Source organism: Dreissena polymorpha, chromosome 9 (genome assembly GCF_020536995.1).
Source record: "Dreissena polymorpha isolate Duluth1 chromosome 9, UMN_Dpol_1.0, whole genome shotgun sequence".
Taxonomy (NCBI): domain Eukaryota; kingdom Metazoa; phylum Mollusca; class Bivalvia; order Myida; family Dreissenidae; genus Dreissena; species Dreissena polymorpha.
This window is the reverse complement of record NC_068363.1, coordinates 55,808,306-55,833,563: the sequence shown is the minus strand read 5'-3', so window position 1 is coordinate 55,833,563 and position 25,258 is coordinate 55,808,306. Positions and strand designations below refer to the sequence as shown.

The window sequence follows — 25,258 nt, the reverse complement described above, 5'->3', positions numbered from 1 at the left end:
AATAGAAATGACATTTCAAGGACAAATACTTTTGGTACTTTTGGCACTTGTTTATGACTTTCTGATTATAAAACCAGCGTTGTTTCATGCGAGCGTTACTTGTGTCAACTTGAAAAGACGAAGCATGTATCTGCGTAAGTACCAATATATAAATTTAATTCCATCTTAGTATTACTTGAACAATGCAATAAAAATATTTTAAGTTGCATTTTTTCAACTATGGCTCTCTTTGATATAACACAAAGTAAAAAAAAAGAACAGTTTTATGTTGTTATTGTTAGCGGGCTAGCTAGCTCAGTTGGTAAAGCGCTCGCCAGTGTCCTCTTTTTAAATTATGACACTTGTTTCTGGTGAAAGAATGTTCACATAACACCGACAAGCTAGCTTGCATCACAGGTGCATAACGAAAAATCAACTTCTTTGAACAAAAATTCACAATCAAATATATATAGATAGTGAACAAATTGTTTTCAGAGAAGTTGATTTTTCGTTATAATTTGATCATCTTTTATTAAAAATGATGTTTTTACTAATTAATATCATAGCCACACACTAACCACCTATGGCTTGCATATGAACAGTATGAATTAATGAAATGCCCCTCGTTCGTTACGAACTTATTGACGAGTCATTATATAACTAATCTGGTAATGTGTACGTGTTGAAGGGAAATACATTTCAACATAAATGCACATTCGGCTTACCATATACACCTCAAAAGGGTCAACAAATGTATCAACATATATACTTACACGGATGCCTCGATACCGAAAGAATGAACTTATGAAGTTTGTACACACAACGTGTGCAATGACTCCCCATGACACATTGATGTGCCTAATTTTGTTGTGGAAGTTGCATACGTTTGCACATACAACACGCATTTTAAAAGCCTTCTTTTTCACATTTGTGAGAATCAAACATCCAATAATGTATATTATTTATAGAAAATGCCCAAAGTTTTCGCAGTGTTAGAGTTGACCTCTAAGAGTCCGAACGGTACCACATTCATTACCTAACTAACTATATTTTCAGATTGTGTGCTCATACTGCTGGCATTGTTTGGTATCCACGTATCAGGTATGTTAAATAAAAGCTATTTTATTCACACTTGTAGAGATTGTGTTAGAATCTGCATATACACGACGCCATAAAAGGCGAGCAAACGAGCTAATATGTTGATTTGAATATTTAAGTAGCAATATAAGAAAAAGTAGTTGTTATGTGATGTTGTGCCATGCTTTTTATGCCGTAAGGTGGCGTGCCGCGCCGTGCTCTGCCGTATCATGTCGTGTCGTACCGTGCCGCGCAATGTAATGCCAATCCATGCCGTGCTATGTCATCGCATATCGTGTCATGTATTATCGAAATTTTATTTGTAATCACTGAATATGTTTCAGAATGCCTACAGTGTTTCAACTGTCAAAATATCAATGATCCCAAATCATGTACAGGCCAGGTGGAATGTTTAAACAACCAGGTGAACAAATTTTCAATAATAAAATTGTTAATTTTATTCATATTAGACGATACTTTGAAGTTTGACTTGGTTCTTATTAAACAGATAAGTTTATCACTTTTACAAAGACAACATATGTGTGTACATCCTGTCCAGATATTAAACAAGTTATCAACTGGATATCATCTTGTCAGGTTATTGAGATTTACACTATTTGTCACGGATCATTATTCATAATTAAATTTAAATTGATTAATATATGTTATTTTACTTCACTTAATATATATGTTATTTCACTTCACATTCTGGTTTAACCTTCCGTCCGTTTTTGCCTTCGGTTTCGTTAATCTACATGCTGGAGTAAGGTAATTTAATAGCCCGCAAACGGACGATCATTATTTTACTATGTTTAATAATATCACAGTTTGGATATGACAACGAGCAAGTAGTTATATCAAAGTAAATCAAATTGATGTAAATATTATGTAATAAACTTGGTGAATTCTGTCCTGTTTCTAAAAACACGGATGATTCAAAAGTCTCAAATTGGCTGAGATACTTCACCTGACCGAGTATTTTGTAAAGATTCCATATGTAGGCATTAAAAGTAATGATAACAGGAATTAGTTGGAAATGTGTTATATATTCATGTCATTCTCTTAACCAGTACTGCTTTTTGCAAACCGTCCATTCTGGCAATGAAGTACTTTACAACATGGGCTGTCAGAACAATCAGGTACGGTAAAAGTTATATTTATTATCGATAAGATTTAGGTTTTATTCTGTAAAAACATACATTTAGCATAAAAGAAAAAAAAGAAACCGAATGTTGAAATATAAAGTTATAATTAGATTCCAAGTTTTTATTTTGACGGTATTAATTTTAGTGCAGGTGTTTGTTGTGATTGGTGTCATTTGAAAGATGTGGTCAAGTGATCACAAGTACAAGTTTAAATTAAAATCTTTTCTCCTAACTGAAATATTCGAATTTCAAAAGTGTTGTGTTCGAAAACTTTCTTAGTGTATATACGGCACTTTTCGATGACCTTATAATATATTATATTATCATGTTTTCTAAACAACTTTTCTCATTTCGCTGTCCGGTTTGCGCATTCGTTTGTAGACGCGCATTTCATATGGGTGCTCGAATATCCACACAGAACAAGACCATATTTAAATATTTCGAGAAAAACTAAAGTACGCCTATACTTTGCATGTGTCCGTACAATATAAATATGCTTTTTTAAAATGCCTAATGTGTTTTAGTATATAAATAAGCTATAAATAATGTTTCATATCCATATTTATCTACATGGCAAAACGGCAGTTATGCAGTTCCTTTGTCATTGGTCGCTCAGTACAGACAAGACAACAGAACAGATGTCATGAATGTTGTAGTACAGATTACTGCAACGATCAACTCTGTGCTCACAGAGAAGGTTAATATATAATATATTAATTATTGTCAATGTTGAATATGTTACAAATAACCAAAACACGCATAATAGGTATTTTCCGAAGAGTAAAGAATGTCCAGGATTTAACACGATGACGAAAAACAAGAATTAAGCCGTCGTGCTTCATATCTCGTCAGAAGTTAGTATGTATCAAGTTTGCATTCAATCAGCTACTAAACCTCTTGTAATATTTTAATGAGCCTTGATAGGAATGATCCTTGGTTAATCCTCTTTCAAAGACGCTCGAATCGTTCAGGTCAACTGAATATGTGGTTCAAACGTGCATAAAAAGATGTATACATTTAAAAATGAAACCTCAAGAATCAGGGGTGTAATATGAAGTGTTTAACTTCATATTGTGATCCTCTACTACATGTATGCCCATAATTCCCGTTGGAATAAAACTGACCAAGCCCCAGGTCTCACATGATTTACATACACCTATATAGTAAATAACTTAAGAATGGGGTCAGTGGTTTAATATTTAGTGTGTTACATCATGGTCCTCTTCCATGTTTGTTCTTATCATTTCCTTGAGGTCAAAATTGGTTACTAAATTTCTTTATATGCATATATTTGAAAACGTTTTATAAACGTCTTCTATGAAACTGCATGGCCCAGAGTTTGGGTATTTGTAACATGCTGATTAAGTTTTTAATGAAAACGTTATTCTATATTGTTCCCTGCAACCGCAAGCTCCGAAAGTAAGTTATTTTTCATGTAGCCTCGTGTATAGTTGTATATAGTAAATACTGTTAAAAAATCTTCTCTGAAACGTATGGATCACGGGTGGTTAGCGTGTGGCTATGATATTAATTAGTGAAAACATCATTTAAAAGAAAACTAGTCAACTTATAACTCTCTGAAGATTTCATACTTGAATTGGGTCTGATCGATGACGAGAAGGTCACTCGAGTTGTGTATCGTGTTATTTCTTAAAAGTAGACCCAGTATTTGTAAGACATTTGCAATATAATTTTTATAGGTTATTCAATATATACAATAGACATACAGTCCATGAGTCAAAATGATGAAAACATAATGCCATATATAAAGTCATGACATGTGATCAGTATTGAGTTACATAGGTTGTTAAAATAGAATCAATACATGAATAGGTCTCGGACAAATTTTGTTGGATTACATCATTTATAATCTATTTAACATTTTATGATATAACGAACATAAAAAACAACATAGTCGAATCAACAATAGAGCGAGAAGTCAATTTTGAGTAGTGAATTATATACAATTAATCATAAAAATATTTATACAGGTTTCTTTGATTAAATGCTTAATGTACATACATAGCTAAGTTGCTGTTAGTACTTTTATTATCCGATTGCATTAATTCAATAACTTGTATCGTGTTTGGTCTTTTTCCAATAATATTTATTCATATACAATTTCCTAATATCATCATATAACGAACATTCTAATGAAAAATTATATTCATCCTAAAGAACATTGCAATTTTGACATTTTTTATCTTGAAAAGTTATAGCTTCAGATTTGTGCCATCTGCCTGATTCGATTTCTAATCTATGGGATGAAACCCTTAATCTACAAAGATAAAATCTAAACTTATTTATACTAACATTGTTTAAGTACGGGTGCAATTCAAATTTACAAAACTGCCTGTCACTTATTGCTCTTGAAGAATCAATAAGTTCTGACATCGAATTTTGGATAAATGAATCATTTAATCTGGACTTTACCAAGGATAAAAAACACTTTTCATGACCTACACCTTGGTTTAGCCATGCATATTGGAAGCCTAAGGTCTTCAACAGATTACAAACAGATTTTGCCCATGAATGCGCATTTGGTTTATTTTTAAATTTTCACACATGTGGTTATAAAGTCACTTTACATAATTATGATCGTCTGACTGTATAATTTTCAACCAATACCATTTTACATTAATGGATATTTAAGTTATCAAGGATGTTCTCCCATATACAAAATTATTCTGTGTTTGAATTTTCACGCCTAGTAGTTTTTTGCAAACATTTAAATGAGCTCTTTCAATGGCCATTGACTCAGTTAAGCCCCATATTTCTAACCCATAATTAAAAATTAGTAAAACAAGTTGATCAAACAACTCTAATTTGGTACGTATTGAAATTGTTGGATAATTGATTTAATATGAGTTAAGCCTTTGAGGCCTTTCCTGCAAGTGTTTCAAAGGTATTTTCCAAAGATCCTCCTGTAGTGAATACAATTCCTAAGTATGTAAATGATTTAGCAATTTCTAATGCTTGGATTTTGTACAAAAATTTAATATCCCTCCTTAGTTGTCCCCCTTTTTTGAAAACCATAACATTTGTTTTATTTGTGTTTACACATAATTTCTACCTATAACTAAGGCAAACCTTTGATTTGTTCTTCCTTAGTTTCTGCCATAATTACAATGTCATCTGCATATAACAACTTAAATAATTTTAGCATACCAATATCTATTCCCTTAAAACCATTTAACATATAATGCTTTTCTAAGTCATTCAAATAAATAGAAAATAGGAATGGTGATAATGATTCTCCTTATCTAACACCGAAAAACAGGAAAAATCTTCATTATTTATTGTGTAGCCTAATTATATTCTTGATTTTACATTTGTACACATAGATTTAATTCTAGTTTTTATATTTTTCCTCTAACGCCTAGCTTCAACAGTTTATACCATATGATATCCCTCACCAAATAATAGAACGCTTTGGTGTAATCAACAAATACGGCATACATTCTTTTGTGTTCACTTAATAAATAATTATTGACACCGTGTAATACAAAAATGTTATCAACAGTTCCCATATTTTGCATAAATCCTGCCTGTGTCTCTATGTAGACATGATAGTGTTCAGCCCAATTATTAAGCCTATTACTAAAGACCTTCGTGAATTCTGTGCATATTTATGTAACGGAACAATAAAACCCTCACACCACACTTCAGGAAAATGTCCATTTTCAAAAAAAAAATTAAACAAAGTACAAATTTTAAGAAACTTTTACTACTAATTAAAAATATAAAAAACTCATTTAGCAGATACTCAGGTCTACCTGATTTACTATTATGTATTTGCTTACAAGCATCAATCATTTCTTGATCAGCAAAGGTTACATTTAACTCACTAAACATTATATTCAACTCTCCATTTAAGTGCCGGTCCTGAGAAAACAAAACATCTTCATCAGCTTGATAAAATCTAGAGTTAGGATCATTAATTGATTTCAAATAGTTAAAAAACTCCCTACCACTTTTATCTAACTTATTAACTTTGCGTGTATTATTCTTTAACATTTTCTAGTAAATTTTTGCATGTGCAAGTCTTGCATTTTCTAATTTCATTGTTTGATTTGTATCATAAGCGTATTTCTTGTTTTTAATTGTACTTTTATAAAGAATCCTGGATTCTACCATGCTTTGTCTATTTTCATCTGAAGAATACTGTCTGTACAAACTAAGATTAAAATAATAACATGTTTAAATATTTACACACATTATCAACATATGCAGCAATAAAAATAGTTTTAGCAACAGAATATGTATTAACAACTACCTTTTTTTTTAAATTACATTACAAAATTCATTTCTAAGTAAATACCTTGTTTTTTTTTATATATTTGATAGTGATTTTTCTTCAGAGAAGTTGATTTTTCGTTAACATTTGATTATTTTCCATTTAAATTATCGTTTTACTCATAAATAACATAGCCATACGCTAGCCACCTGTGGTTAAGATCATGACTTTAGTATTTGGTGTGTAACAACGTATAATGGTCTTCTACATTTGTTTTTAAATCCGTGGGGTCAAAACTGGCTGCGCTCCATGGATCACATGTTTATATTGTTTGTGTAAATGAGTTTATTTGTAAATATTCTCTGATCACCAAGGCCAAGAGGTGTGATATGTCAATGTGGTCAAAATTTGCCCTGTTTCTTGGTGTTTTGTGGAAATATTGATTCTGAATTCTGTAACATAGTAACCTTACAAAAATCTGAAATAACAAGGTACATAGCTGTGCTATTTGGTCTGTGACATCAGTCTCATGAGATTGTCGTTCAAAACAAATAGTGTTCAAATCATGTTTTGGAATTCGAAACTGACCACGCTACAATTACACAAATAAGCAATCTAGGGACAGTCGGCCCAATGTTGAAAATAGGTTATGTATACAAAATAAAAGTTATTCGCATTGGTTTAAGTTAAGGATTTTTCAATATATATAAGCTGCAAATTCTATAATAAGTTAAATTTAACTGAACATAAACAACATCGGCAAAGTTTGCCATGAGAATGAGTTAAAAATCATCCAAGCCTTTTGCAAGTATGCATATTGCGAAAAATTAACGAGACTCTTTAAATAACCATTGGTACAAATTCAATTTACAGGTCGAGATTAATTGTAAGAATTACGTTTCTGACAAATAATATATAATTATGTTTCTTAGGACTGCGCAGTTTATTTTTTCCTGTGATTGTTTTTTCTTCTTTGTTTAACAACAAGTTCAGATTGCATCCTCTAAACATCTATTATTGAAATAATTTACAAATCAAATACCGTGTTTTTTTTACTGCATGCATATTTGATTTTTTTTGTTCGTGAAGTATGGTGTATGTTTTATGTGCGAATATTTGTATTGTGAACTAAAATGTACTGATAAAAAAAAGGAAATAATTGTTGAATAATTGTTTAACGATTACTTTAACTCCAAATAAAGACTTGATTTTCCTTTGTCTACATTAGCATTAGCCTGCCTGAACGATCCAAATGTTGACTGCGCTCGGCTGAATACGTTACTCGACGTTTGTTCTGATGCCAGCAATGCTAAAAAAATATGTCCACAATTTTGCGGTCTATGTAGTCTTGGTAAGAGTACCTATATACATCTTAAATATATCTCTTAACTTAGATGTAAGCATTCTCCGAAATTGTACAATGTTTCGATGACAATTATGTCGTACATTATATCGTTAGCACTATTACTGCACTGATATGCTTAATAGAATATTCATGCAGCTTTATATAACTGTTTGAAACGTTTTGATTAATTAATAAACCAAAAGTGGATGGCAACTGGGCAGAGTGGAGCCAATGGTCGACATGCAGTGTAACGTGTGAGAATGGCACAACTACACGTTCACGCACATGTACGAACCCGCCACCTAGTAACGGTGGCCTCAACTGTGGAGGACCAGCAGTTGACTCGCAATTGTGCACAAACCAACTTTGTCCAGGTATGTCAGTGATATTATATAGATATAAGAATTTAAAAAAATTGTATCATATTATGTTGTAGAATTACAGACGGTCAAGAGAATATAATAATGAATACAAAAACAAAACAACCAATGCAAGAAGCTTGATGTATTTGACAAGACATTATTATTGAAATATGCAGATTAATTCTACATCGAACCTAGTCGGTGTTATAGTTTCATAGCTATTGAACGATAATATTTGTTTTAAAAAAACTAGACAAACATGTATAAAAATACATTCGGACGAGCTTTTCAGTGAAGTCAATGGATGATTTAAGTCGAACCTTACGTATTTGTTTCCTCTGTGTGTTTATAAAAGTTGATGCTTTCAAAACGACATTTAAGAAGGCATTGGTCCGTTCAACGTTTTTGGACAGGTTAGAGTTTTTTTAATGAGACGGGGTTATCACTGTTTTGTACTAATTTCTTACATAGCATCTGTTTAAACATAATTTACATGCATAGTATGCATTATAATATGTGCACACGCCGAACGTCTTTTTTTTTAAAGATATGTCTTGTACCCGCTATGACAACAAAATGAAAAAAACTTCAAAAAATTCCATATTAATCCATAAACAAAATTCGTAACCCTGTAATGATGTATTATGTATCAAATATTAATGTAGGGCAGAAATATGCTTTTATATTATGGATAAACGCTGTTTTGATATTACTTTAATATAACTAATTTTTTTCTGCCGAATGCAATCGTCAAATGTTGAAAGGCCGTACGAAGGATATGCTGATTATAAGGAAGCTAAACATTCATGGAGATTTCGGAGATAAGATAAAACAAGAGCACCGCATAACGGGTGCCAACGCTCGGCTGCGGGTGCACTTTTGAATAAATGAAATCTTGTCAGAATTTATTTTTATTTTTTTAGAGGTCACAGTGAAATTGACCTTTGACCTAGTGACCCAAAAATGGGTGTGGCGTGTAGAACTTATAAATTTGCATCTACATATAAAGTTTCAAAGTTTTAGGTGGGAGCACTTTGATTTTAGAGCCAATGTTAAGGTTTTAGCACGGCGGACGGCGGATGCCGGACGGCGGACGACGAGCTAGCTATGACAATACCTCGGGTATTCTCCGAAAACAACCGAGCTAAAAAAACAGATATTTTAATTATTCAAGACTGAATAAAAAAACTTTCAAAACAAACACGAATTGCACTACAACCGACCACGATTTGCAACCGATAGTTTGAATAAAAGCAATAACTAAGAACACGGTCAGCCATTATCACACGGTTTTCTTTCTTATTCCCAGTATACACAGTTAAATATGAATTTATTGAATGTTTGCCTTTGGTATCAGTGATTTAAAAAGGATAACTCGTTGTTTCAAACAGTGAAAAATAACAGTAAAAATATCGATATTGCTCACTGTTTTACTGTGAAATGACTTTCACGTCTTTGCGCTATTATTTAAGCAAAATTCGCACACAAAACTATTTCAAAATGTTGATAAACGCTAGGAAAAAGGATTCAATGAAAACAATATGTTTTTGTTCTCGGTAGAAGTTCGATTTTTATTAATTCGTGGACATATATAATACATGCAATTTTCTATGATCACGTAGGAATTTGAATCAATAATCTATCGAAACCAACAAATTTCCTATATATCTTTGCTTAATGTATGTGTGTTTTACTTACTATATTGTAGGTGCATATAATACATGCTTAACTTATTGGATAAAGCAATGATTTGTTCAGTTGAATTACAATAAGTTATCGTATGCCACCTATAAGCTATTGGGCAGCATCTTGTATCCTAAGCATATGACCATAGAGATACATAATCAATATATTTAATTATAAGTCATGTATGTATTTCATTTTCAGTGCATGGTAATTGGTCGGGCTGGTCAACATGGTCGACCTGCACCGAAACGTGTGATATTGGGATTAAAACTAGGATGAGAACGTGCAACAATCCGAAACCGGACAGATTTGGAGATAATTGTTTTGGCGATGCTACCCAGTTCATATTATGCCTAAATGACCCATGCAGTTACAGAAGTAAGTCAGTATCAGAAGTTTGTCGTCATTATTGTCAGTTATAACAAATGTCAAGTTTGAAAAAAGCGGTTGAAAATATTGTGAGAGAAATTCAAATGCTGAAACAAAAATGTGTAAGATTTACGAGTGTACTATGTTTAGGTATTTAAACTAAATTTAAGCATGCTATAAATCCATGAAAACGAAAGAAACAACATTTTTTTCACATTCTACTGATTAATTAGATGGTGGTTGGTCCAGTTGGAATCCATGGCTGAGTTGTTCAGTCACGTGTGGTATGGGCATGAGAATACGCAATCGGACGTGTACCAATCCAATCCCGTCCGCCTACGGAAAAGCGTGTGTTGGAGACTTCAACGACTTCGCTTTTTGTGTAAATACACCATGTGAGTAGTGTAAAATATTTTGGATTGATAGTTGAAGCTTTAAAGCTAATTTATTCTTAACTATTACATACTTTATTTGTTCCAGAAGCTCTTTTACTTAAAAAATAAACAGCTAGTATCAAAAGTACTATAATAAAACAAAAACACAAGCAGAAAAGGTAACATTGTTAAAAATAAAGGAGAGATTTTAATATATCTTTCTTATTTTGGTCATCTCTTGAAAATATTGTAATATTAAATTGCGACCAGGTTCGCTTATTTTGTTAGTTAAGATGGTTTTCAATTAATATTACTTATTTTACCCCCGGACTTCAAAGTTGTGGGGAGCGGGGGGGGGGGGGGGGTATGCTAGTTTCAGGTCGTCCGTCGAACAGTCGTCGTAAGCATAATCTTGAAAAACTATTATAGATATAAACTGCATACCTAACAGGTAGATTGATTTCATAGCGGGAAAATACATGACAAATGATATTGAACACCTGCTTTCATTTTTCGAATTACTGTCCTATGTTTATTTAATATTTAACTTTAGTCAGGTGCATATCTTAAAACACTAAGAGGTATACATTTCAAACTTAATTGGTATCTAATATAAAGAAGTGAAACTCCAGCTGCTGGAGCAGTATTGAGTTCTCATTTTAAACAATTAGTTGGTCCTTTATTTAAGGCAAGTGACCGATTGCCAAAACAGTACAAAACAGCACAATACAGCACAATACAAACCAACGTAAACACAAAATATGAATAAAGCTGGGGTCATCGCCTTGGAACGGTCAATGCAAAGCATTGGGGGTTTAAACCGGTTATAGAGCGCTCAACCTCACACTTGGCCAAGCAATATTCATAATACATTTAAGTGTAAATAAAATTTAACGTCATAGCATTGTAACTCAAATTAAACAATAATAAAAGAGAATTAAAACGCATTCAATTTAATTACAATTTAATTAGGCAATGGTATTGAAGATACCAGAGCAAAAGAGTTACAACTTATAACGTACATGTTGAGTGCATTATAGCCATAACTCTTGCTAACATAGTTCAGAGTAAAAATCAATAAATATATCATAAACATATCTTAAAAAACGGTATCAAATTCAAACTGCATATGTAGACAAATCTCATATTGGAAGTTTAGTGTACAAGAGTCATTACCACTGCTGCCAAAGGTCAGCGTTATTAACCTTTTTATGTTTTAGTACATGTATTTAAATTGTGTACCGAGCATATCTTGAAAACAAAAAGATGTATCGACTTAAAACTTAATACGTAGGTAGATCTCATTGATAAGATGTGCAGGGCACACGAGGCATAACTTTTACTTCTAATATTTGGAGAGTTATTTCCATGTTCTTAATTATTACATTTTAATTTAGTAAATGGCATATCTACGAAACTGCAAGAGGTGTCAAATTGGCAGTTTATTGTTTTGTATATCTTATTTAAGTAAAGTGCGTTGCACAATAACCATAACTCCTGTTTTCATAATTTCAGAACGTGTGTTCTTATTTATTGTCATACTGAAATTTTGTCCATGGCAAAAATGACTATGAAAATAGTGTCAAGATGAAACTTTTTATGTTGGAAATTGCATTATTTGGAAACCAATTCTTTGGAATTAACAGCCAATTAGCTCATGCAAAGAGCATAGTTTACATAATTAAGTTGCGTAATGTGTGTCAATTGTTTATCTTGACTATGAAATGTGGTATTAAAATGAAACTTATATGTTGGATAATTGCATTATTTAGAAAACCAGTTCTTTAGATTCAACAGCTGATGAGCCCATGTGAATAATATACTTTACATAGTTAAGTTGTGTACTGCAATATCCAAACAGTTGTGTGAAACGTCAATCACGTTCTGGGTAATGTGACTCGTTTCTTAATAAAAGGTTCGTAAGCGCACGAAACTTCACACCAGGGATCCTAGAATAACTGTCTTTCGAGATTGTTTAAATCGTTCCGCTGCGGTTTAAATGATGATCACCAGAGTTTAAGATCTTTACGAGTTCTATAAACACTTTTAAAATTTCCCCTTTAAAATTAATGCCCACATGTCTCATATTTGGTATGTTACATATCATAGAGTGCCTGTACACAATTTAGTGTAAGTCATTCAACTTCAGTCAAAACTGACCACACCCCGGGAGTCAAATGATTTATATAAACGTATATAATACAAATTTTAAAAAATCTTCTCAGAAACCACAAGTCAATATGCTTTACTATTTTTATGTAATATAAAATAATGGTTCTGTACAGTTTGCTTTAACCATTTCTTGCTGCTTAAACTTTCAACGACAAATGCTTCACATGATTTCTAAAGACTCAAAGTAAACAACTTTAAAAATCACTGAAACCGAAAGTCAGGGAGCTTTGATATTTGGTAAGTAACAACACAAAATAACTCTGTTAAGATCCTGCCTCTGGGTAAAAAGTGGCAAAGTGGTCGCACGATTGATATTGTCTTATGTAGCATGATTACGTTATACAGCATTAATATTGGGCATGTGACATTAGGTAGTAGCCCTCCAAACTGTTTGTTCAGATACTGCCCCTGCGGTGAAAATTTCCCTAGCCTGGGCCCTCGGGGTGAACAGTTTTGTATTGATTTATACAATATAATAACTTCAATAAGCTTCTCTGAAACCACAAAGCACACCGCTTTGATATTTGTTATTTTGGAATCATATTTTGGTCCTCTACAAATATTGTTCAAAGCATGGCCTTGGGTTTGACACTGACGTCATCAAATTACTGAGATGTGCGATCTACGACGATCTAGGCTCTTTTGTTTCGTGTGTCCGTCTATTTGTCAAACTGATTACTTGTCATAAAAGCAATCAAAAATTCACTTCGTTTATATTTGCAGGTACATTTGTTTCCTTCAATGTGCATGGATTCAACCTTCTGATTAATAATGTGAATGCTTTTCCTGTCACTGTCAGCAATGTTGGGAACGCGTACAATACAAGTGATGGACATTTCACCGCTCCCGTCACCGGAGTTTACTACTTTGCATCCCAGTTCTGCGTTTATTCATCCAATACTATCATTTTCTACATTGAAAAAGGAAACGCTGCAATGCGTTCAAAAACGCGTCTTACATCAACTCGCGGATACGATGGTAGTACCGGGTGCACATCCGTTTCCACGACGGTGAAATTGAACACAAATGAACACGTGTGGGTGTTAATGGGAAGCCAATATGATTCGGCTTCTGTATTTCAAGGTCCCACTGACTGGAATATATTTACCGGCACACTTATCCAACAGCTTGACTGAAAGCAAAATGATAGACAAAGTGAACTATTGATTTACGCGCACACCAAAAATGTTTGTAGATCTACAAAAATGTTGTTTAAATACTAGTATATAACTATATATAAACAATAGTCTTTTTTTGTTTTGCATTAACGAAGTGGTATAATATTATGCATTGTATGGGGTACTTCAAAGACGGCATATGAATTAGAAATCGAAACGTCATATCAACGGTTAACATTTTTTTTTATTCTGTGTATCCTGTTTGATACCCGGTTTGTGTTAAGTATTATGGTAAAGATAGTATAATATTTTCATTGATAAATTGTTAAACAATGCTATTCTTTATGTCATATTTTTTACTAAAGTAAACTAACTCATCACTATTTATAACAAAAACATGTTTTTAATACAAATTACGAATAAAAAGGCAAAGTAAAATTGTTGTCTCGTGTAATTGATTATATATTAAGAAGCGCACTGACATAACATCTAAAGTTACTATATTTTAACCCAAAGTCACTTGAGTTTCTTAACCATATAGTCCGTTAGTGTTACCGTGACGTTAAAGTGGCATAAAAATATTATTATTTCTGCACATCGTTTCAATATCCTGAGCCGACTTTTACCAAACCCCTTGTTATGAAAAGATATATTGCGGACACCCGATAGAGGTTAAAATATTTAAACTACATGTGTGACCTTAACCTTGAGTCTGCGTCACGGTGACTGAATTATGCCGTCCGCAAATCAATCCGAACAACCAATGTTAAATTTAAGATTACAGAGGTGTAATTTCTACAATCATGTATATCTCAATTTGACTTCTGTACGTAACGACTTTATTTTTGTTCCAACAGAATTCTCAGTCGATATAAGTTTGTAAGACAATTATGATCATTATGGAATAATGCTTTTTAGATCATTACGACATTGGGTCTGTATTTGTTTCTAAGTGAGATAACATTTGTATTCAGAAGAATAAAAAAAGGTGAGAATAAAAAAAATGAATACTTAGGAGATGAATACTTTTGAAATTCGTTAAAAAAAGCCCATTGTGTCTTCTACATCACGATTATGTTTTACAATTCGTCCGCTTTCTCTAATGAAGTAAGCTTTTTTTAATTTAAACAAGTATTTGGTATTATGTTAACTCCATGGACATAATTCGCAAAGAACGACTAAGTATTAAAGAAATTCTTTAAAATTTATCAAAACTATGATTTTGAAAGTTATAGTAAAGATCGCTAAACATCAAATAACAACATATAGTAAAATACTACATTGGTGTTTGGTTGAAAGCAGACAACAGATAGAGTCTCGAATATTTGACCTACATGTGTAACCTTAACCTTGAGTTTTCGTAACTGAATCATACCGTCCGCAAAGTTCTTGGAACAACCAATATCAAACTGAACATGGCATAAAAAGTGTTATTTCTAAATAAATGGAGTTTCTTTGCAAATTACGATTAAGTATAAAAGAAAATCCCAAACGATATATACAGATATTACCCAAAGAGCTATCAGTAAAATCGTTTATCATAAAATAACAACATTTAGGAAAATATTGCAGGGTTATTTCATAGCAATAACAAAATACCTTAAAGCCATTTTTCGTTTTACAATTGGAATCGCCCTTTTAAAGTTAAAGCATCGTTGTCTTTCAAACGTGGCTTATTGACGCATGTGCTTCACTCTTCATAGTATTTTGGAATATTTAACTTTTCAACGCGTTAATCCTATGCGAGTTTTATTGGTATTGCTTTACTTTTAAGACCTCTTTAACTGTTGATTTCCCGTACATTCGCACCTTGACTGATTTATTGTACACACCACACAGTAGTTAAATTGAGCTTTTAAAGGTAACGTAGAAGAAGAAATATGACACCTTTGTTATAAACAATAAATCCGTGCGTTCAAAAAACACATACTTAAATTTTCGGTTAAAGCATATTTCAACGCAATTCACACTTCCGGTTAAAGCGTTTTTCGATGCAATTCAGACTTCCGGTTTTAGCGCGTATGTCAATGCAGCTCTGAATAGTAATGATATGAGTGTAACTTAAGAAACATAAGCTATCTAAGAACAGAACATATTTATATAACTTAAACTGATATCGCTCTACATACAAATAATTAATAATACGCACATGCAAAGCAATTAAAATGTGAACTTAACACAAACGTTTTCATAATCTGACCACACGTTGAACAAATTGAACATCTTCATTTAAAACCTAAATAATAATTTAAATGCATTTTTACAGCCTCGTGTGTTATATTAGTCAATAAAAGTATGCAAGTAAATGTACTGGGTTATAAAATGTGTTCACATTCTTTTAATTATATTTAATAAAAGATTTCTTAATGCTTTTAATATTGTGAGACTTAGAAAACGTGAAGCACAGACCTTTAATAGCGCTAATGGTATCCGCGTGTTTGCAATCATGTTAAACATGATTGGAATTTATCCCTATCGGTGTTATTATAGGCTGTTTAAGGACAAATGTGTCCATTTAGTCTAAATTTAAAGCATACATAATTTAAATTAGTGCATATATATATATATGACTTAAGTTGTTTATGTTGACGTATTCGCAAAAAAAGTTGATGTCATTTATTTTGTGTGTTCAAATATTATTGCATAAACTCTATCTATAATGCCCTCTGGCGGGGTGCAGAAACTTGGCAAAAGAAGGGCTTGAACAGGAGAAATTGTGTATTAACAAGGCGATTCACGTGCTGTTAAATATGGCAAGCGGTTCGAAGCATAATCCCAATAAACTAGGTTTCTCGTGAGAACCTAGGTTCTCAGCGACCGCCTCTTGTTCATATGTTCAGCATTAAATGAGTTTCATTTATTCAGTTGCCTTGTTCGGGCCACAAACGACTGTACGGTACAATATTCTATTTTAAGTATGTCTGTGATATATTAAGCAATTATTATGGTATAAATAGAAGTTAAATCTCTATTGAAAATGTGTAATAATGTATTATTCAATCGTAAGATTTCGGCCCACACTGCAAGAAAAACTTGTGCATTAAATACTTTGCAAACATATTTCAATAACTTGAGATATCTGCGACAATAAAGTTCTTAACGGCGTGTATTCATTCTGTCAAGACCGCGTGTAAACATATGTGAACCCCGTTGATCTTGCGCCCTGAATAATATGTGTCCCATATTCCAAACGAGCAAGTTTACGTCGTCCCACGCGTAATTCTGAAAATCTAGGTTCTCATGAGAACCTAAGGTTCCCAAAATGAAAACCACGGATTACGCATTAAAGACGCGTAATTCTGGAAACCTAGAATCTCATGAGTACTGTGGTTCCCAAATGAAAACCACGGATATGGCAAGCAGTTCGACGCATAATCCCAATAAACTAGGTTTTTCATGAGAACCTAGGTTATCATTCTGAGAACCTAGGTTCTTTCCAGAAACTTGGTTTTCAAATGAAAACATAGGTTCTCATGAAAACCTAGGTTCTCATTTGAAAACCAAGGTTCTGGCAGCCATGTGCAATTTTCAAGCGAGAAGCTAGGTTCTCATTCTGTGAACCTAGGTTCTCATGAGAAACATAGTTTCTTTGGATTATGCGTCGAACCGCTTGCCATAGTTAAAGCCCTGTTATGTGTTTTTCATATCCATAAACTGGTCCACGCGCAGTTACTTCTCTTAGTAATGAACTTAGTAAATAACTCCTTCGACGAATTTCCAAGCATAAATGGTGAACTGAATAAGCACCAGTTTCCTCATGCATGCAGGAATATAGGCAATGAATATTTTAATCCACTTTTCAAATTATACCATCTTCACTCTCTTGACAACAGCTTTATTTTATTGGCAACGTCAATACAGTTAAGGTTATTTACTCAGCACATTCAACAGACTATGCTGTAAATGTAAGTGTTTATGTACCTTCAACGTTCCTGCTGTATGCTTGAAATACTTCAGTGACAATATGTTGGCAGTATTATTTTTTAGAAATTTAGTTGGAACGAATTTAATTCAGACCTGTACGGAAGAAACATCTATGAAAAGAATGACTTATTCTGACGATATATTTATCCGTCACGACCAGTAAATTCCAAAATAATTGCTCATTTCTTACTTTGTACGGCTGCATTTCAAATTTGCATTAATCCACTGTTTAAACACCTTTTAAATCGAAAACTGCATATCCGAAGGTAAAGCCTAGTCATTTCTGTTGATGACCGAGTAAGGCATATGTAAAACACAACACGGAACTGTATGACGTCCTATGAAATAATCGAATTATTTTGTCGATGTCGAATGAACAAGACATATTGTTGTCAATGTAATTTTCATTTATTTTGGTATGTGTGATTTGTGTATGCAATAATAGCGATAATACATATTTTCTCGGACATGATCATGCCCTCGAAAACGTGTATTATCCCTATATTCACGTCATAAACTTGCAAAAACGAGACCAATGTGTGTAGACACCGATTTCTGCGACTGTTTATTGCGGCAAAAAGGAAGAATATACTAACAGCCTCCTCAGGCCACCCACTGTTCACATCAGGTGCTTGCTATAATTTCAATAAACACAATTTAAGATTTGTGTCATCATATCAAGTCCTCGACTGCAACGATTCGAATTCTAAAACTTAACTTAAAATGATTATTGACCATTGGGATTGCTTATTACACGTGAGTTTCAATTGGCTTATGTAGTTATTTTAAGGAAAAATGCATACAACCAGATCAAAATATCCTCAGTCATTGGATCTGAAACTTTATATGATACAGGATACTATCCCGACATTTTTCAAAGTAGTATACACTGATTCGGTGAAAAACTGCACAAAATGCGGATATCATTGTTAAAATCTTTCATTTCTTGTTATGAGTTTTCTTACCGTGTTCGACGGATGGTAAATTCGATACCCGACTTAACCTAACATTTTAATCATCTTTCGCGGCGTCGAGACGTTTAACTGAAATACAGTGTACTACCACACTATGTGCTACACACCCGGCAGGTCCCGGTGTCATCGCTGTTTTCCGTACTATAAGGTGTCTCTCTTCACTACCTTACTATAACAAAAAATACACCCGGGATCATGGAGAAACAAGTGCATTTGTTCTTAGGTTTATGTCAAGCGTAAAGCGCTCCATGTGTGATATAAAAGTATTCCTGGGCTTATGAAAGTTGAAGATAACTAAGACTGTAATAGCAGACCAATGACTTTCTCTGCAAAATACATGAACATGCCCTCAATAATATGTTTATAAACGATACACATAAACGATTGCATGCATACTTTATGATAACATGCAGTGGGTTTGTCTAACAATAAATAATTTATAGTAATTCCAAATACACAAGTTGATGACGACAGTAACTATATCCTTTTTGTAATATTTACTTATTTATTTCAATATACTTATTACTCTAATGTTTTATATGATATATTATTCATTTTTTAAATAATACATTCTGCATAAATATTTGCATTACGGGCACATCAATTAAACTATAAAATAAACAATATTATATTATTATAATTGTAAGAACATCCTAGTCAAACGAATATCAATGCTAACTATATATTGCTGTATTTAATGAAATAAAACAAGTAACAAGTAAAAATTAAAAGTGTAACACAAGCAAAATAACGACGCACGTCTTACCGGCAACATTATTAGAACACACTATGTCGACTTGACCGAGAACGGCTCTTAATTATGCACCGTTTCAAGGTGTAAGCGTGGAGATTGCGGTTTAGAGTTCTTGGAACTTTAAACCGACGTTTCCTAATTTTCTGGGAACGTTTTCAGGGGTGTTTCCAGCTGAATCATTAAGATCAAATGCAAGGTAGTGAATAACATGTTTGGTTAACAGAATTATCTTGAATTTTAACCAACATACGGGTGTTTTTTATATAGTAGAGAAGGTTGCACCCGACTGTGTGTGTATTTCAAAGTTTATGAGTTCCTTTGCGAGCTAGAGGCTACATTATGTGTGAACGCGGAGTATTCCACAGCACTCCTACCATATTAACTTACTAGACTAGACTAGACGAAAGTTGGTACTTATTTTGATTTATAGCTGCAACTTCCATCTTGTTCTTTGTTACTGAAAGATGTTATTAATTTTGGTGTAGTCTTTTGATGGAGGGAAGGGGGAGTCGTAGAACCCAACTGTCTGGTATGGTGACCACCTACCAAACTCACATGTTGCCGGGAACGGAAATTGAACCAGGGTCGCCTAGGTGATGAGCGTTTGTACCAACCACTGCGCTAGCCGGACAGCAAACTACACCAGACTAAGAACGTGTATTCGGCAGATCATTGACCTTGCTCGGTAGTCCTGTATATTGTGTCATGTATGACCTAGCTGATGCTTACAAAGAAATTTTCCTGTTTCCTGTAGACTTGAGAGAAACATGGTTTTGTTTTATTGTATCCTTTATTATCGACACTCGTTTAATATTATATAATTATGGTATAATGCTTTTTCTATCACATTATTTAATAATTTTGTTTATTGAAAAAAACAAAAACAAAGATATATGTTTTTTTAAATAATTTTATTGGTTCCGCAGTACCTTGAAATACCAGACGTAACGCGCCTCAAATGGGCTGTCAATGCAGTTGAAAATCGGAAGTGACGTCTTGATTTTGACGTCCCTTATGAAGTAGGTAATGGAATGTCAGAAATAAGTAATACGCGCATATATCAGTGTTGTATCGCAGATTTTATCAAATGATTGGATAGCAAAATACCTCAAGAGAAACTTTAAGGTAACCTTATCAATGAAGTCTATGTTCCTTTTTTTTATAGAAAATGGTCCAATGCGTAATATTTTATGAATTCGTGAAACCAAAATGAGTTCCGAAAGAGAAATTGAAATTATTTTTCTTTATTAAAAATATAAATGTCATTCAGAATTTGCTGCATTCACAATGAACATCTTATTACATACAATTACTGACTGAAGTACTTTAAGACAAACAAGCGATTATGACAATCAGGTTACCGCGAAATAAAACAATTGTAATAACCTCATTGTTCAGACATACCATGAACAATTTCTCAACGGACGAAGTGAAAGTTGTAATTGTTCAGCACGACTAAAAAGACAATCTTTATCTTGGGTTTAGTAATGATAAGTATGTTATCAAGTACGATTAAAATTTGTTTGAATATTATATTGATATACCTGGTACTAACATTTTCTAACCGAAATGCAAAATATTACATTGGAGCGCACACCAACGCTTTGATGACTATTTTTCACTCAATCAGCAATATTTTTCAAGAAATACTTATCACATAAACAATTCTGTATGGAAGCAGATTCACTAATTATCGTCAACGCTATCACGAAACATCATTATTAGCATGAATCTTAAGTCGTGCACCCATGTGGTTATCGTTGACAGTGATCATCAGGACTTGATTTGCTTACTCGTTTAAATTATCATTATATAACATAAGTACGGTGGTGATATTGTGTTTAATTCATGTTATCATGGATTTGTTTGGTTGGCAGTAAAGTTGCTAACATCGTGCAGCGGAATTAATTTTACTTTTTTGCCAATACAACTCGGTTTAGTTTGTCAAACTGCTGTCTGAAATAACATGCAATATTTATTATTTATACGCTACCATTTAAAAGCAGATGAAAATTCTGTTTCAAATTAAATGTTTTAGTGTTTACGTTTTTCCAATCATCACAGAGTAGTAACATTTATTAACGGTGCACGCTTATGATAATATGCATGCTATAATTAGGAAAATTATGCACTACTTTTTCAAACAGCGAAAAGCAAAAACAATAGACAAAGTGTAATTGAAAGCACTGAAAAAATATACTACCTAATATTTAGATTGCACATGACCATGACCCCAATAACATATTTAACCTGGGATAGGCTGGTAAAAATGTTTTCCTTAATTGTTCTTTCAGCCCATATGGTAAAGTACTTATTTGTAAAAATTGGAATTGAACATTTACAAAATAGAAGGACCAATAAAAGTATCACGTCTTAAAACAATCGGTATTACAAAACCATTGTTTGAGAAAAGCATGTACTCGCTTGATTTGTATTAAAAGTCGCGTTGGGTTAAAAATGAGCGATGTTTCAATATTTCTTTACTTCAACTGGAAATTAAACTCATTATATATATGCCTATATATGTGTACACTTGTTACATGTGCAGTCTGTATATGTGTGCAATTGTTCTTCTGTGATAAATGTGCTGTCTATACGTGTGTGCAATTGTTCTTCTGTGTTAAATGTTCTGTCTACATGTGTGTGAAATTGTTCTACTGTGGTACATGTACTGTCTATACGTGTGTGAAATTGTTCTACTGTGGTACATGTGCTGTCTATATGTGTGTGAAATTGTTCTACTGTGTTACATGTGCTGTCTGTATATGTGTGAAATAGTTCTACTGTGGTACATGTGCTTTCTATACGTGTGTGAAATTGTTCTACTGTGGTACATGTGCTGTCTATATATGTGTAAAATTGTAATACTGTAGTACATGAGCTGCCGGTATATGTGTGCAATTGTTCTACTGTGGTACATGTGCTGTCTGTATATGTGTGAAATTGTTCTTCTGTGTTAAATGTGATGTCTATACGTGTGTGAAATTGTTCTACTGTGTTACATGTGCTGTATGTATATGTGTGTGAAATTGTTCTACTGTGGTGCATGTGCTGTCTGTATATGTGTACAATATGTTCTACTGTGGTACAAGTGCTGCCTATGCATGTGTGTAATTGTTCTACTGTGATATATGTGCTGCATGTGTATGTGTGTAATTGTTCTACTGTGGTACATGTGCTGTCTATACATGTGTGTAATTGTTCTACTGTGGTACATGTGCTGTCTATACAAGTGCTCAATTGTTATATTGTGTTACATGTGCTGCCTGTATATGCGATCAATTGTTATACTGTAGTACATGTGTTGTCTATATATGTGTTCAATTGTTATACTGTAGTACATGTGCTGTCTATATATGTGTTCAATTGTTATACTGTAGTACATGTGCTGCCTGTATATGTGTTCAATTGTTCTTCTGTGTTACATGTGCTGCCTGTATATGTGTTCAATTGTTCTTCTGTGTTACATGTGATGCATGTTTATATGTGCAATTATTATACTGTAGAACATGTGCTGTCTATGTATGTGTGCAATTGTTATACTGTAGTACATGAGCTGTCTATATATGTATGCAATTGTTATACTGTAGTACATGTGCTGTCTATATATGTGTGCAATTATTATATTGTCTTACATGTGCTGCCTGTATATGTTTACAATTTTTATACTTTAGTAAATGTGTTGTCTATATATGTGTGCAATTGCTATACTGTGTTATATGTGCTGCCTGTATATATGTGCACTTGTTATACTGTAGTACATGTGCTGTCTATATATTTGTGCAATAGCTATACTGTAATACATGTGCTGCCTGTATATGTGTGCAATTGTTATACTGTGGTACATCTGTTGTCTATCTATATATTCAATTGTTATAATGTAGTACATGTGCTGTCTACGTAGGTGTGCAATTGTTCTTCTGAGTTACATGTAATGCCTGTATATGTGTGCAATTGTTATAATGCGGTACATGTGCTGTGTATATATGTGTGTAATTGGTATACTGTGTTACAAGTTTTGCCCGTATATGTGTGCAATTGTTATAATGTGGTACATTTGCTGTCTATATATACGTGCAATTGTTCTTCTGTATCACATGTGCTGCCTGTATATGTGTACAATTGTTATACTCTAGTAGTACTTATGCTGTCTAAATATGTGTTAAAAATTGTTCTGATGTGTTTTATGTGCTGCCTGTATGTGTGTGCAATTGTTCTTCTGTGGTACATGTGCTGTCTATATATGTTTTAAATTGTTCTTCTGTGTTACATGTGCTGTCTATATATGTGTACTATTGTTATACTGTATTTCATGTGCTGCCTTTATATGTTTGCGATTGTTATACCGTAGTACATGTGTTTTCTATATATGTGTGCAGTTGTTATACTGTAGTATACGTGCTGTCTATATATGTGTTAAATTGTTCTTCTGAGTTACATGTGCTGTTTGTATATGTTTGCAATTGGTATACTTCAGTTAATGTGTTGTGTTGTATATGTGCAATTGTTCTTCTGTATTACATGTGCTGCCTGTATATGTGTGCAATTGTTATAATGTGGTCATGTTTTGTTTACCTTATATAACAGACGCCGAATATTCGCGTCTACCCCAGCAATCTAGGCTGTTTTTGTTTACTTTTCGGAATGAAAAATTCCCCTAGCGGAAGCTTTTTCCGCTCCATAAAACAGTTTAAAACAACTGAATTTTACAACAAATTCGCTGGTACGAAACACCTTTAGGTACCCGTTCAATTATGGTTCCCATCCCGTACACGCCGTACTGTACCGGATACATTTTACGACAATTATTACCTCCCTTGGCCGATTTACGATAACTTTAAACATCTTTCTTCACAAAACCAAAGCAGTAAGTCCACTGCAGCAATCCGTTTCTGTTGTATGGTCTGAAACTGTCACAGCCAGTCCCTGTCAAGGTGATCTCAGTATGCGTATCAGCAGTTTCCAAGAACTATCAGGGCCAGACCAGTTATTAACAGAGGAGTACATGGAAGCATTTGTAGACATGGTTAAGGGGACATTTAGTGATCATTTCACCCACGATCTGGGGACAAGGTTGGAAAGTTGGGACAAATTTCATGTCCCCACATCAACGGTTCATATTTCGAAAGCTAACGATTCATCCGCCAGTTTCACAAAGTTTTAGGAAGTGGGGACATGTGTCCCCACATTATCATCTCACCCTCTCTTGCCCATGTTTCAACCAAGTTTCGCGCGCGATGTACACCATCAGAAGCATTCTGATCACCTCGGACACTGTCGTTAAAGAAAATAAGCGGAAAAAAACGACAAGTTCTGAACGATACCGGAAGTTGTCCGAAGCATGAACAGAAAATGGCGGCCTCTAAACGTAAGGTTCTCATTTGAAATCAACTCAGTTTGACAAATTTATGCATTTATGTTATTTGATTTGATTGCAGTGATAAAAAAACCACTCTATCCGTTTTCCGAAGTTTAAAGTAAATCTATTTCATTGAATCAAGATTAGTAAAAAAGGGGTTTATGATGGAGGTTCCGTCATATTGCAGTTTCGTCCCACTAAATTTACTGTTGAAAAATGGTGGACGATTCATTACAATAAAAATATATATTTTAAGTTAAAGTGATAATATGAAATAAGGCAAAGCGAGCTCGATTAATGTTTAATAGAAAGAAATAACAAATAACTTTAATAAAGATGATATTTAAAGTGATTTTATGGGCATTTTTCACTGTTGACTTGAG

The 25,258-nt window shown here is 33.3% G+C and overlaps 1 protein-coding gene and 1 long non-coding RNA gene across 2 annotated transcripts; both read left to right on the top strand.

Annotated features, from left to right (window-relative positions):
* Window positions 1–27: 27 nt before the first annotated feature.
* On the top strand, window positions 28–2,808 carry LOC127845640 (uncharacterized). The gene is made up of 5 exons (XR_008033302.1): window positions 28–134; window positions 1,036–1,080; window positions 1,401–1,480; window positions 2,127–2,195; window positions 2,787–2,808. It is a non-coding gene; the product is annotated as an uncharacterized LOC127845640 (long non-coding RNA).
* Window positions 2,807–14,302, top strand: LOC127845639 (mucin-like protein). The gene is made up of 6 exons (XM_052376657.1): window positions 2,807–2,898; window positions 7,667–7,789; window positions 7,987–8,157; window positions 10,033–10,209; window positions 10,434–10,595; window positions 13,470–14,302. The coding sequence occupies exons 4-6, from the start codon at window positions 10,107–10,109 to the stop codon at window positions 13,880–13,882; spliced, it is 678 nt and encodes a 225-aa protein (XP_052232617.1). The 5' UTR covers window positions 2,807–2,898; window positions 7,667–7,789; window positions 7,987–8,157; window positions 10,033–10,106; the 3' UTR covers window positions 13,883–14,302.
* Window positions 14,303–25,258: the final 10,956 nt, after the last annotated feature.

Coding starts and splice junctions, on each gene's coding strand:
- LOC127845639 (XM_052376657.1), top strand. CDS start 10,107: ATGAGAACGTGCAACAATCCGAAACCGGACAGATTTGGAGATAATTGT. Junction 10,210..10,433: donor TGACCCATGCAGTTACAGAA/GTAAGTCAGTAT, acceptor CTGATTAATTAG/ATGGTGGTTGGTCCAGTTGG. Junction 10,596..13,469: donor TTTTTGTGTAAATACACCAT/GTGAGTAGTGTA, acceptor TTATATTTGCAG/GTACATTTGTTTCCTTCAAT.